The 15,639-nt window shown below is 41.3% G+C and overlaps 3 protein-coding genes across 3 annotated transcripts in view; 2 read left to right on the plus strand and 1 right to left on the minus strand.

Annotated features, from left to right (window-relative positions):
• The window catches only part of MED12L (mediator complex subunit 12L), a 148,138-nt gene that overhangs the window by 96,891 nt on the left and 35,608 nt on the right, over positions 1–15,639 (minus strand). Inside the window, exon 14 of the mRNA XM_074152934.1 lies at positions 14,829–15,005. Within this exon, the coding sequence (XP_074009035.1) occupies positions 14,829–15,005 (177 nt within the window). The remainder of the gene's footprint in view (positions 1–14,828; positions 15,006–15,639) is intronic.
• On the plus strand, positions 1,814–2,827 carry P2RY14 (purinergic receptor P2Y14). The gene has a single exon (XM_074153756.1). It carries the CDS (start codon positions 1,814–1,816, stop codon positions 2,825–2,827), a length of 1,014 nt encoding a protein of 337 aa, XP_074009857.1.
• On the plus strand, positions 12,077–13,054 carry GPR171 (G protein-coupled receptor 171). The gene has a single exon (XM_074153931.1). The coding sequence runs from the start codon at positions 12,077–12,079 to the stop codon at positions 13,052–13,054; it is 978 nt and encodes a 325-aa protein (XP_074010032.1).

The raw sequence follows: 15,639 nt of genomic DNA on the forward strand, positions 1-15,639 counted from the left end.
CTGCTGGTATCAAGTGTAAAATTTGTCTAGGGTGTCTTCCGTGCTGCATGGACACAATAGACTTTACAAAGTTTTAAAATTCACATCTCTAGTCATGTACTTCTGAAATAACCCTTTGTTGTACGATGCCTCAAGCGCAAGAAATTTCATGAACTTCCTAGGCCATTTAATATCTGCTACTAAGTCTAAGCGTAGAAAGAGCCACCTCTACGTACTTTGTTTTAGGAAACCCTACAGAAAAGGAACAACTCCTAAACACACCACATACAGAGAGAAGGTCCTGCTTAGACAGCCTGCCAGGAGGAAGAGAACATGTACACAGTGTACAGCAGTGGGAAGAGAACAGTTTTTAAACAGTATGTTACCATCCTAAATAAAAATACCATTCGTTATTGGTACTTTCCAGTTGTTTGAGTGGATGGTTGAAGGATACAGAGAGAAAAGGGGAGATCCTCCTAGTGGTAGCAGCGTCACCCCAAACCTTACCCATTATCACCTCCTAATCCTAACACACCTATTCACATGGTAGTTGTAACACCCATTCTCCACACCATCTTTTTACTTTAAAAAACCCAATCAAACAAAAACAAATGCCTTGATGACTGGAGTTTAAACATAGAGATAGGACGGCAGGTCCTCATATGGGAGAGCTACCAGGAAGAGATTAACTGCAGGCTTTGGGTGTGAATACGGGCAATACCTGCTCCATTGCCCCCTGCTTATCCATTCATGTTCCAGAACAGCACCTAAGCTGGTCAGCCTTTACAGTGTCTGCAAAAGAGATACAGAAAACAACATACCAAAGGAAACAATTTTACCTATTTGAAAGAAAATTACCATTTCTAGTTATTGCAAGGTTGCATTCAGCTTCCAATCTGCTACAGAGAGGCATCAGCTACTGAATTGTGGCAATAAGGAAATTCCTTATTTTCTAAAAGACAGAATAGGATTTTTTCCCAGCTCCATGGCATGTGTTTTCCAGTTGCCTAGGTTTTCATTTGCCAAATACAGCAGCATTGTATCTATATCTGTTCTGCCCTCCCTACAGAGGATAATCCACCCCCGTAAACATTCTGTCAAAGAAACACAGATAGCAGATGCATTTTCTTCTTGGAGATCCTCTAAAATTTAAATCTGAATGACTTAAGAGGACAGCTCCAGCTTCTACACCACACTAACACACAGGCATGCTCCTGTGTATCGTGCTACTAGAAGTTTAAAGCAAACTGTGCTAGCTGCACATAAGGCTTCCTTTCAAGTGAACATTAGAAAACATTGGCATACACCAGATACTTGCATGCTTGACTAATGCAAGAGTGTTTTCTACGCCTGTAAGCAAAACAGAACACTTGTACAAGGAACACTCATATCCCTCACACACTTCCTAGTAAACCAGTGTTAAAAATACATACTGGTCATTAAGGGTTAATGAGATGTGCTTAAAGTCACAAAATCACTGTGGCTCAGTCCCCATCCTATTTGCAGCACGTAGGCTTATACCCACAGAAAAGGGGCAGCCCAGGACTTGAAGACAATGGATTAAAGTCAAACAGAGGAGCAAAAGGATTCTCTGTTCAAATCAGCAGTATGCCCTTGAACATCATCAAGAAGTGAGATGGCACCACTTGGAAAACACTAACTGTGCACTCCTGCTGGAAATAATATGGTGTGGAAATGTGGTGGTTTCTGAGAAGTATGCCAAGTTCATTTTGAAGTAAGAGTAGAAATCTTAAACTAATTAACGGAAAGCCTAGCACCATCTTATCTCACTGAGATAATCTTTCTCTGCTTCTAGGAACAAAGATATTGTAAGATGTTCAACTCCAGCACAAACTCCTCGGGAAACAACTGCAATGACAGCACAGTAATAATTAAGACAGTCATTCCCCTGGTCTACTTCTTAATTTTCATAGTAGGACTGTTGCTGAACAGTGTGGCAGCCTGGATCTTTCTGTACATTCCTAGCAAAAAGAGTTTTATTGTCTATCTCAAAAACATTGTTGTTGCCGATCTCCTAATGAGCTTGACATATCCTTTCAAAATTCTTGCCGATTCAGAAATTGCACCTCCACAACTCAATACATTTGTGTGCAGATACTCTGCTGTTGTTTTTTATACAAACATGTATATTGGGATAACATTTTTTGGCCTCATAGGTTTTGACAGATACTACAAAATTGTAAAGCCTTTATTCACCTCTTTTGTTCACACAGTTAACTACAGTAAGGTGATCTCTATAATCATATGGCTGTTGTTAACGCTTTTATCATTTCCAAATATGCTTTTAACTAATGAAATTGCTGAAGAAAATCATTCCAGAAAATGTATAGGTCTTAAAAATGAGCTTGGCAAACAGTGGCACAACGCATCAAGTTATATTTCCATAGGGATTTTCTGGATTGTTTTTCTTCTGCTAATTATTTTTTACACTTCTATATCAAAAAAAATATATAGCTCTTATAAAAAATTCAGAAGGAACTCAGATGTGACCAAGAGAAAAACCAGCCGTAATATATTCAGTATCATGTTTGTATTTGTCATTTGCTTTGTACCCTATCACATCTGCAGAATACCATACACTCTAAGTCAAACTAGCTCACAATTCAACTGCCAGTTAAAAAAAACTCTGTTCTACACAAAGGAGTTTACTCTTGTACTGTCTGCTGCAAACGTGTGCCTTGATCCCATTATTTATTTTTTTCTCTGCCTACCCTTTAAAGAAAAGCTGTATCAAAAACTGCATCTCAAGCTGAAAACTTCAAGGGACGTTGAAATTTCTAAATCCAGAAAATCAAATACACTTCGGGAAAGTATAAATATAGTATAAGTTCGGGTCTGTAAAATAACACACTTAAATAACTTTAAGAATGCAAATGTCTCAAAGAAACTGAACAGATGAGAACCAGCAAAAAAAGAGAAGAAAGGTTTCAGCTTAAAATACCAAATGGCGTTTCTCTATACAAAAACATCATTGCAAGTTGACAATATATTTACTATGTGCTATTTCAGCTGATGCTATGATTGCATTATAGTGGAGTATGACCTATCTCGATCTCAAAAGGGAGGGATAACTGGAACAACACGTTCTGGAGCTCCAGGCTGTGGGTCTCTGAGCTCATTAGCCAACAGACCCAATAATGAACCTGAGTTGCTCTTGTTTCTCATGAAGCCAGGCACAACACACACGATGATCAAACCAGCCTGAAGGGCCTGAAAAACTCCCAGTCGCTCCACCGCAACTGCAGCAGAGTCCTCAGAAGCAATACGAGGAAGTTCAGCACAAGTCTTTCTGACTTGGCCTCCAGCAGCCCATAAAAGAGGACTGAGACCCTCAGGGGAAGTGTTCTCTTGTTTTTAACAGCTCACAAAGCAAGGCACTGAAGGCAATATGCAGCTTAAGGAAGGACTCTAACAACAGGGGTGGGAAAGAAAAATTTAAAAAGAAAAAAAAAATACAGATCAAATCCTTAAAGATGTCCACAGAGCCTGAAAACCTTTAGTAAAATGTATATAAATATTTATATATTTATTTTTTTTTTAAATTTATATATATAAGATTTCTTAATGGAAACTGTCTATAAAATTAAGAATTAAACTTCATTATTTGTCACCCTTAGGCACCAAATGTTAGAATACTTTTACGAAATGTGATGCTCAAGATAAGCATTTGATTAAAGAGGATCCTTCTGCAAAATAAATAGCACAGTTACACTGCACCATATTCCTCAGGACTTCTCTGAAATAACATGGTGTACACCAAAAATGTTGATACCAAACTGACTGAGATTTTATAACTCCCTTGCTGTTGTTGCAGAAGTATGTCAGAACAGCCAAGGAGCTGTTTGAAAACACACACATACAGCTGTCTAGAAATTCTGGAGTATATTTAAATCCAGAAAGAATGATTTGCTGGGTTTTCCTCTGCTTTTGGTACGATGATAAAGCATTTCGCTCTGTACAAAGGTAATAGCTGAAAGCCACCAACCTTCTATATATAAATATAATCTCTTTTCTTAACTGTATTTTTCAGTGCAGCCTTTTTTTTTTTTTTTATTGATTGATTTCATCACTGTACAGGGAAAACACACTAGTGCATAAAGTACCCACAAAAGCTTTCAGGCAATGGCTCTGGAAGCTGAATGCTTTCATTTTACTTAACAAAGAAGATACAGGAACGGAAATAACATGTACTTCAACTTTCTGCCACTGTGTTTCATTTTAGTCCTAACAGATAATCTCTCAGGGTGAAAGAATTTTAAATATACGGTCTTTGAACCTTCTCCAAGGCTGTGGGTAACTTCTCTTGGTCTGAGACCACCAACCTACAGCAACAGTATTCCACCATCACACAGGATTATATTTAAACCAATGGACTGGACAGCTCTAAACTGCCTGCTGAGTTTAACGGAGTGTATTTACCTCCATTTATTTCCCACTTGACTGAAGAGCTTTCCCACCCCAAACCCAGAGAGCAGCCAGTGCCTGACGCTGGGGGGAGCCTGGATGTTCAGCTGGGAGCAGGGGCTGGGGGGATCCTCAGGCCGAACCAGCCTTTAGGGAGTACAGGAGAAAGTTGCATTTCAGTCATGTTTTTTTTTAAAACAAATACATAAAAGATTATTTATATGGTTCTTTCAGAGCTCTCTGCCTCCTGTCAAACTGAGGCTTTGCAGGCTCTTCCCACCAAGCAAGGGAAATAGTCAGCAGGGGAAGGGAATCCATTGCTTTGTGGGAGATTTTTTGTCGTCATTTATGGCAAAAACATTTAGTTCCTTACATGGTATGGCTTGGTATTTGCCTACGTAAATCTAAATAATTGCAGCTGTGAAAGCACAGTGGCATACAGAGATGAAAACGCTTCCACTATATGCATCTGTATAACTTTGTAATTATTTTGCAAGCTTTGAAAAAAATATTTATATTGTAAAATTGTTTCCTTACTCCACCAGATTACTGATATTAGAACAACAAAAACCTACATAAGGCAGCCAGGGGAAAGTTTGCTGACCAATACACTTTCAAAAAAGTGACACTAAATTTCTAGCTTTTGGTTCGCTTTGAATTGGCACAGAAAGGTATGGGGCCAAGGTTTTTTTCTGCAGTGGGTAAGGTAATTTTTTCACACCATTCCCAGCACATCACACCTCAGACAAACCTAGCCAGCACCTCTGACACCCAGAAGTCTTGCGGTCACACTGAGTACCAGCTCTTCCCTTGTCAACTGACCACCTGGAGGAACTTTCTTGCAGTGAAAAGCTCTGGGTAACCCAGAGCTAAATGGGGTTCCTGTTCGACGGTGACCCAGTCCCCAGCTCCAGCTCATCCTCCTGACTGACTTGTGACCCCTCCACTTGTTCCACAAACAAGAAGCTGGCTTTGGTCTATTTATTCTTTGAAGAGCAAAGTTATTCAGCTGGACCTGGAATCTCTTGTAAAGGCATGTGGTGCCCCTGGGAAGCACCAGCACAGATCGCAGGCTGCCGAGAGACTTCAAACACACACGTTCGCACAGAAAAGTTGTTGTGCTCACACGTTTCAGCCTCTCTCCCCCAAGCCTAGTGGAGTTCCCGGTCATCCCTTTGTAAGGAGACGCTGTTCTGCTGTTCAAAACCTTGAGTTAGGACCCAGGTAGGGTAGCATAAATCTGCTTCAAAAAGCCCATAAACATCTCACACTTTTAAACTATGCATCACCACATAAACCTGCCCCAGCCTTTAGCAATACCGCAGAGCTATCTACCCAGAAACCATCTCAACATCACTCTGGACAAATGACAATGCTGCAGTTACTGTGCAATGGGTTATTTATGCTAATACTGTGGTGTAAGGCTTCAAAATGGACCATTTTCTCTGTCACTGATAGAGCGTAGCAATTTTTCAGGAAAAGAGCTAAAACCAGCAAATGGAAATCCTGCCTCCATCCACTATTTCAGGAGAGAAAGCTCACTCTACAGCTGCCTCAACATACAAAAAAATCCTGGTTGTGCAGAAATCAGCAATAAAACTCTGACACAGTTTAATTTTGCAGGATGCCATCTCAAAAAACTATTTCTATTGTAAAAAACCAACACAACTCACCAAAAAGGGGGCATATGCCACCTTAATATACCTAGCAAGGCCACACAGTCACAACCAGCAGAGGTAGTGAGGTAGCACCCCGTGTACTTGCGAACTGTAACACAGAAATGACAGGAGGGAAGAGCTAGTTTCTCTCTGTCAACACCCTCACAAATTTTCTCCCATCTCACCCCAATAAGTAAGTCCTTTACTATTTTTATGGGAGTATCTTCATTAGCGCATCAAATGATCATCACTTCAGGGCACTGCGTATCTGTGAAACACTGTTCAACTAAATAAACTAAATATTGGTAATTGAAGGAAGGCGACAGGGCAGGCTAAGGAGGTACGTGCTATTTGACAGTAGGTGGGGTGTGTGATCTGCCGGCTGCTGCTAAGGTTCATCCCCAGGATGTGGTTATCTACCCATAGTATCTGGAGTTCACACAGCCCTGTGTGCCAAGCAGAGCAGATCCACCCTCTCCGACAGGTTCAGTGACACAGGCTACACTGAATACATCTTACCTCTTTATGCTCCAAAATAAATACATGAATCAGGTTTTTTGTCATCAGAAATAGCTATTTCTGTTCAGAATTCATATTTACCCTGTGCCAAGATCACTCCTATTTTTCATTTATAGACATTACAATGGGATAAAAAATTTTAATCTGTCAATGAAAGTCATGAAAATTGCTAAGAGAAAATACTAAACTTGCTAGTTTGTACACATTTTGTACCTGAAAAAAACTTCTTGGCTACATGAATAAAGGATGGCAGAGACACCATTCCAAGATTGTTCCTCAAAGACATACCTCAATATGGACACAATGACTGCAACAGCCATGTGCAGAAAGAGGAAGACTATCTCAGGACTAATTTGTACCATCTGCTCATTACCGTGCCTCTGAGGTTTTGAATACTTCTCTCACAACTGAAGATAAGCTGAAATAAAATCAACTGTTTGCAAGTGGATTTTGTTTTTTTCTTCCTGTATACCATCCTGTACATGATACAAAATCATGATAAAAACAGGGTTTCCGATCAGTTCTCTACCATACATCGACTGCAGAATTTCTACCTGTGGATTTCTGTCTGGCTTGCACAGGCACATAAACAGACACTGAAGAAATTGAGACTCAAAATTACATCTCGAACTTTCATTTATACAGAGTGAAGCCCAGGAGAGCCACATCCCTCATGCAAGTAATCCACCCCTAAAAGTTCTCCAACACGACCATCACAGCTGACTCCTGAACGTACCTCTGGAGATCTGCCTGCAGGAGACAGTGTCACTGCCCGGGCCAGGAGGAGGAACCGCCGCTGGGGCTCTGCCCATGCCTCCCTCCCACCAGGTCCTGTGGGGCTGGACACTCACCACAGATGGCCTGATCCTCCTCTCGGGCTGCTTCGTGCTGAGCCATGGAGGAACGACATGGCGTCAAGGATGCTTCTCCTGAGAGAGGGAAGGTCTCCTGCTCCCCCAGCACCGTCCCACACCACAGGAAGCTTACAATTACCTTCCCCCACCTAAGCGTGGGTGAAAATTCTCTTGTTTTCTCCCACTCCACCCGATGCTGGAAAATCTGACAGAGAGTCCACGTGGGCACAACGTGCAAATAAGCCTTACTCTTGTAACTGCACAGAAAGTAGTCTCAAAAGCCTTATATAAAGGAGTCATGTAACTCTATCCTTGACAACCTTCCTGATTTAAAAGATATAGGGATATGAATGATACAGATTCAAACGTTAGCTTCCTAGCAGATGGATTAACAGGTTGTTATATGTTTTCCTCATTTAAAGAGAGGAGATTACACAGAGTCTTGAACACCCGTGCCTGGCCAGTGCTTGCTAACATTTAATGGTCTCCAGGGCTGAAAACAAGGAACACACAACAAAAACGAGGGGCTTGAAGACATCCCTTCACCAAAAGCTGCACCTGCCTGGCAACTGCAGAAATAAGGACAAACATACTGTAAATGCACACTCCCATGCAATCCTGCCTGTGCGCTGCCATACAAAATTAAAGAACGTTGTAAAGAAACTTAACTGCAGCCTTTATAGTGCATCTATAATTAACTTTAATCCCGAGTAAGTCCCATAGGACCCTTATCTGAGGAGCCTCAGTAAACAACTCCTGAGGTGACCTGCTGAAGGAGGAAGAGAAAACCTCTGGTGATATCTCCTGGTGGAATTGTCAGCCAACCTGAGCGCTAGCGTACCCCGAGCATGTACCAGGGACGTCATGCAATCGTTAGACAAAGTGTTCATACCCAACGAGCAAAGCCCAGCTGGGCAGATGTCTGCTCTCCCACAGCTGGGTAGTGCCGTCCGGCACAGCCCCAACACTCCCCACGCACGATGCTGCGACGTGACATTTCACAGCTTCAATGAGTCCAACCCCAGGATGAGGAGAACCCATGGGGACTCTGAGGTACATCCAAACTCACTCCCCCATCCACCCTGGCTACTCTCACACCATTCTTCCCCCAGCTCCTCTGCAGCCTTCATGGGTAACCCAGCCCGCAGCCTTTGGGAGCAAGTCCAGGCTCTCCCTCACCTGCGATGCTGGAGCCCAGGGCTCCCCCTTCCCAGGGGCACCGCTCCGTGCTCCGACCCAGTGGCGGGTGCTTGGCTGGACCATACCCGCAGTGGAGGGTGCTCGGAAAAAACAAAAAGCTTAAAGACTACTAACAGCAGAGCTGCAGAAAGCCTCTGGAAGTTTTTTGTGGATGTGAAACCTTTCTCCAAATGAATATGCAAAACACAGAGAGGTATCAGAAGTGACCCTGACACAAGGACCACCCACATAAATCTTTGGTGTGTCCAATTCAAAACATAAGGCTCCTGATGCTCTTTTAAAGGTCATCAGATCTGGGGTGGTTTTTTTCTAAGGTTTAGATGTTATTTTTTCTAGCTTTGTTCTCAGAAATGGTTTAATCTTTTTGGCTAAATTCCCACCCACACCAGCACCCCTCCCCTTCCTTGCTCCACCCCCAATCCCAGGAGCCAGCTGAAGCAGACATGCATCACGGAAAAATTAAAAACAAAAGTAAAAAATTCAGCAAAGTTAAACCTCCAAAAATAGTGTTTTATGATGAGAAGTGCACAGCAACTTTAATAACAGCAACACCTACCATCTGCATCTGTAATTTATAAACTAAAAAGGCCTTTAAATTAGACTTATAGACAGGGGACAGGGATGACACTGAACCGCAATAAAAACAGAATTTCAACTCAGTAGACTCATGTTCTCATTTTTCTTCTCCTCCTGAAACACTTTTGTAGGAAGCGTAGGCCATTTTTCAGTAAAGGTTTACCTAACCGTCGCCTTGTCTTTCTACACCTAGAAGTTTTCTGAGCTGTAAACGGATTCAACAGAAAAGGGGAGACACAAGTACACACACAAAAAACCTGACTGAATGCTACATTTCAAGTTGTAAAAATAAATAAATAAAAAAGAAACCCAAGTATGGAAAGATCAGTTTTGCACAATGAGCGTAACACCATAAAATTAGTCCATGTTTGCTCAAAACCAAACATAGGATCATTCCAGATTATGAAGCTTTGCAAACATTTCGACAAATATGGTCTGAACTTTAAACTTATGACTAAACTTAAAACCAGACATTCTTAATTTGTTTCTTCACAAAGCTCTGGTACGTGATTTGTAAATTCCTGTGGATGCTCAACTACAACAAAGTGCTAACATTTTGGGGTTTCAGTATTGTTGTCAGTACTTCAGTACCCCAGCCTGGTGCTAGACAACAACAACAACAAAAAAAGCTTAATTATAAACATTTCCCTTATATCCCTAATGTGTCATTTTTATTTTTAATAGTGCTTGGCAAATGTCCAAAGGACTACAATTTTAATTGCCATCAGTAAATCCCTATGGGCCTTTAAATCTGCAAATTAGGTTGCAGTTCTAGGGAAAAAAAAAAAAGGAATCTCATGCAGGAATATTATAACGAATGAGCGCCAACTACATTGCAAATCCCCGATATCAGATAGATTTTAAATGTAAGATGTGTGGAGGGGTGGGGAAGAGAGTTTCAGATTTTTAAAAACAAAAGGAAAGAAACTGCCATTGAGGTCACACATCTACAGCCCCAGGTCAAGAATCTGGGGCTAACCTGATGAAGTTTTAGGCACTACAAGAAAAAGCCCACATGCTGGGGCTGACCAAACCACACAGGTCTCATCATCCTTATGTATGTGAACACACGATGAACATTTAAGATTAAACCTTGAGGCCTGAAGTTAGGAGGAGAGAGTGAAAATTGCACTGCCATCAGGTCCACGAGGTACCAGCCAGTCGACAGCACCGTTCGCTATCCCTGTCGGCTCTCTGATGCCGACAGGTCAAGCAACTCTGACCATCTTCCCTCCACAAAAATGCATTTTGAACGGCAATAATGGTAATAATCCATGCTACTGGCCACATCAACATGTCTAACTCGGCTCTTTCGCAGCCATTTTCCTCCCCATTCTTCTCCGTTTCGCCCTGCCCAGCACCAACTGCCCGAGGAGCCGCTCATCAGCCCCACGTGGGGCCGAGCGTGCAGAGGACACTGCCCTGGGAGTGCCCAGCCACCAGCCCCTGCCCCGGGAACAGGAAAGAGAAGTCTCTCCGGGCTGTTCCATGAACACTGACATTTTTCTGTCACCTCTTTTTTTAGGTAACTTCCACGTGGTTTAGTTATTTAAATGCGGGTTTTAACTGCGTCAATCAGCACATTTAAAAACCACAGAACCGTTTCAGAAAACCAGCAGACGCAGCCAGAGGAAAAGATTAACACGCCACTGGGCTGCGAGAGCAGCCGCTCAGAGACATCAGACCTTTGCAGACTAATGCTCAGAAGACCCCAGAGACCGCTCAGACAGGTACGTGCTTTCAGTCTATGTCTCTTCCAGCTTATCTAGAGCTACGCAAATATACAGCCTGAAATATTAACAGTGCCAAAGCCAGGCTCGAGTACTCAGCAACACAGCCATTGCTTTGCCTGTAGTCAGCGTTACCGGCTTCAGCCACGCTGTATCCTTGGAGGCTCTGGTTCCCGCAGCATTTCAGGGTTCGGTTTGCCCCAGCGTGGGAAGCTCCCACCACCCCAGGAGCACGGCAGCATGGCCAGCAGCTCCCACAGAGCTGCCCGCTCCTCACCGACACCACGCTCACTACCAAACTTAATCCAACTCGGTTACATGATCTCAGGACCAAAAAAAAAAAAAAACCAAAAAAACCCCCACCTCAATCATGGAGCAGTATATTCAGTTAAAATAAGACTAAAATTTTCTACTTTTCTTCCCTATAATTTCCAGTCAAGCCTAAAAAGGAAGTGAGCAAAATTATTTAATAGCTGCTTCTTTCAAAACATGCTTTTTCTAAAGGCTTCATAAAAACACACAATTAATTTATCCTCTGTTCAAGTAGAAAGACAGAGCAGTTTGCAAAAACTTGGGACTGATCAGAACTATTTGCTCACCTGTCTGACGTATCCGCGCATTGGTTTGACAGTACATTAACTTCAAAACTCCCAATACATTTTTATAAAACAAGACTGCTACAAATACTACCTTTTTTTAACACATAGCTTCGATTGTTCAAAAGTTACAAAGTTTTACTATGACCACCATTAACCAGATGCTTAATCTTAAATAGATTCAAACCTTTTTTATGGTGTTTTGGTTGGGGGGCAGGAGAGGGGAGGATTGAACCAAGCACTCACTCAGAAAGACAGCTCTATCGTAAAAACTTCTGAGAAGTCCGTATGCTTTCAAGAACAAATCCTAATACGTTTCCAAACTTTTCCGGCATGAGAACAAAGCCCTCTTGAATAACTGTGAAGTAGCACGGAGAGAAAAATATTTCTTCCCAATTGCATTTTCTCCATGAACTTAATTGAACAAATTTCTCAGAAAATAACAAACGTCGCTCAGGAAAAGCTGACGTCATCTTGGTTCTTTTTGTAGGTTCTTGGTATCTCCGAGCAGCAAAACCAACTTGCACAAGAAGTTTACAATGTCAAGCAATGTTTCACACTGCCACATCGGTCAAGAAATGGAACCTTTTACTTATTTTTACTACTTGATTTTTCTTATGGGATTTATTGGAAGTTGTTTCGCACTATGGGCATTCACACAAAAAGATCAGAAACAGAAGTGTATGAGCATCTACTTAATTAACCTCTTAACAGCGGATTTTTTGTTGACTTTGGCATTGCCAGTAAAGATTATTGTTGACCTAGGAGTTGCGTCCTGGAAACTGAGAATATTCCACTGTCAAGTTACAGCCTCTTTCATCTACCTGAACATGTATTTATCTATTATATTTTTGGGATTTGTAAGCATGGATCGTTGCCTTCAGCTAATGCACAGTTGTAAGATCTATCGCATTCAAGAGCCTGGATTTGCCAAGATGTTGTCTGCAGTCGTTTGGACAATGGTTCTCCTCATAACAGTGCCTAACATGGCTATTCCAACAAAAACCATTGAAGAAAGACCTGGTGCAGGATGCATTGACTTCAAAACAAAATTTGGAAGAGACTGGCATGTGTTTACTAATTTCATATGCACAGCAATATTCCTGAATTTTTCAGCTGTGATTCTGATTTCCAATTTCCTTGTTGTCAGACAACTCTACCGAAACAAATACAGTGAGAGTTACGCAAATGTGAAGAAAGCCCTCATCAACATACTGCTCGTAACTGCAGCCTACCTACTGTGTTTTGTTCCATACCACATTGTTCGCATCCCCTACACTTTGAGCCAAAGCGATACCATAACCAGCTGCCCTCTGAAACAAGCTCTCTTTAAAGCTAAAGAATCTACTTTGCTGTTTGCAGTATCAAACCTCTGTTTTGACCCTATTCTCTATTACCATCTTTCCAAATCGTTCAGATTGAAATTTTCTGAGACTTTTGCAGCACCCAAAGAGACAAAGGATTTCACAAACAAAGAGGTGCAACACAGAAGTGAACAGCAGATGCAAGAGTACTGATTCTAAAATACATCAGAAGAGCGTGCAAATCCGCAGGATAAGCAGCTGTTGTGCAATTGCGAGCGCGGCTACTGTGGTCAACAATATTCCTGTTGACTAAGCCCAAGCAGAAGGAAAAAACTTGAACAATATCCATCGCTTCGTTATGCACTCACATAGTAGGTCTGAACTAGCAGAATGTTCAATAACGCCTTTCAGAAATAATTCCATGTACCAGCGACAACCTACCGAGGATCAGCAATACTTCAGAACACAACATGCTCAGACTCAAATGTATCGTATAATTATTTATGGTAAACACCTGAACTCACCTTTTCTAAGTTAAATATTCTATACTTACTATATTAAATGACTTGGTGCAATCAAGTGAAGAGATTATTTAATAGCAGTTCATGAACTGCAAAGTTTTCACAGATACAATTAATCCAAAAAGCATTTTAGAGGGCATTATTTACTCCAGAAAGTGATTTTAAGCTGCACTGATGAAAAACTATTGTATCTGCTTACATGACACCTGCGGTCTTTATAAATAAATTTCTTGGCCTTGCAAGTTCCATTGCCTTTCCTTGATGCTGCTTCAATCAGTATGAAAAAAAGTTACCATGTTATTACAGAAAATTCAAGGAAATTTTAAAATTAAGACAAAGAGTAAGTGTAAATACCCAGTGTGTTCTCTTTGCTTGTTTTATTTATAGAAATTTAGAAAACAGCAACTAAGTTTATTCATATTCTAATTTACAATTACTTCAAAAAATAATGCATATGTAGAATAGTCAATAATTAAGATTTTTTAAAAAATCAATTTGCATAAGCAAAATCCAGCTACCTGGATTAGCTCCATCTGTAAATCAAAAATATTTCAGGAACAAGACCAAACCAAGTTATCTCTTTTCTAGTACTTAGAAAGTGGACAAAATATAAATCAAACTTTAAGCAAGCGTTCAAAACTGTCCTGAGCAGAAACAGCTCATTCAGTATTCTCATAACAATTCACCTGCAATAAATCAGAACCCCAAATCTATGGAGAAGAAATGTAATGCAAAGAAAACTGTGGTTATCACATCATACTCTCACGTGACAATTCCTGTATTGACAGGATTTAGTGTTGTTAAAAGTTATAGCTGTTTGGAAAAAAAAAAAAAAAAAAAAAAAGGTAGATACATTCCCATTTGAGGCTTGTTCACTATTTGCACCTTTTTTCCAGCACAGTAGAACACATAAAAAGACAACCGAATGAGGGCTTGGGATCTGGAATGTTATTCATGGGGCTTTCTTCAGTTCCCATGAGCCTACAAACAAACACAACAGCAGCGAAAAATCCACGGTAGAAACAGCAAGGAGTGGGTGGGAGGAAATAACGCTGTTCTCTCCCTTACATTTCAGAACTATTTCTTTCAGATATTTTGGTATTCATGCATCTGGCCAGCTACAATACCAAATTTTTCTACTTAGCAAACTTTTATTAGACCCTGGAATGTGGTGGTTTTATCATGGTGCCTGTCTCCTTACTCGAGTTAGTCATCACATATTATTCTACCTCTCATGCGCTCTTCCAGCTATCCCCTTTCCGATAAAACCCACGGGGTACTGAAGCCACCCCGCAGCTCACGGTGTGTGCACGCTGGCAGCAACAGTGGCACGTGAACTGACCAGGAGCCCTTGGGCAGGAGTCACACAGCCCAGCTCTCTTCAGACAGTCACCTTTTCTTCCTTTAAATGCTTTGCTGTCACATCAGGCAGCACCGTTACGCACACGAGCGCAGAGGTCACTCACCAGAGGTATAGGGAAATGTGTTGCGTATTGCAAATGGCGAAGGAGGTCATAATTGGATGGAAAAATCAGTTCTCTCAGTCTCTCCCTCTTGACTGACTTCTCGCTGGTAACTGAAATTCTTCTGTCTAAAGAAGAGTTCACATTCTCACAAGACTCCCCAGGCATCGGAGAGAAAATCTAAGTCATGTAAAACAAACGTTTAAGGTAAGTGTAACCTCTAGCTTTCAAAACTCAGCAATTGCATTCAGAGATGTGATTTTGTTCTTGCTTACAGTTACTTTTTAAACATCTGAGGTTTTTCAAAGATAGACAAAGTAAGTGCAATCATAATCAAGCCTGGAATTTAAGATACATATACACATTTTATCTCTATGCATATCTCTATTATTACTAGACAAGTTTTAAAATAGCAGTACTCAGTCAGAAGAAAAATCATTATGATTCAGAGCAATCTCCACGCTTCTTATGCTGCTGTGACATGGAAACTGAGATACTCCAGTGACTGAGAGAAAATAATGAAAAGGGTGAAGTGGGAGGTGACAGGAGACACTGTAGGCAGGCATGGATATGCTTGAAACCACCAATATGACAGATGTCAGGCAGAAACAGGGGTCCTGATATCCTACAAGTGGATCTGCACTGATAGGTCTGGGCACAGGAATCTGTGCAGGTGCAGAAGAAGGACCAGTCCAAAGGAAAAAAACTAGGAGATTGAAGAGTAATGCAGACTCAGGCTAACAGTAAGGAGAAAGAGAGGGGGAAGCAGATTTGAAAGACAGAGCCAAGACATACAACAGTCACTTGAAAAGCA

This window comes from Numenius arquata, chromosome 9 (genome assembly GCF_964106895.1).
Source record: "Numenius arquata chromosome 9, bNumArq3.hap1.1, whole genome shotgun sequence".
NCBI classification, from domain to species: Eukaryota; Metazoa; Chordata; class Aves; order Charadriiformes; family Scolopacidae; genus Numenius; species Numenius arquata.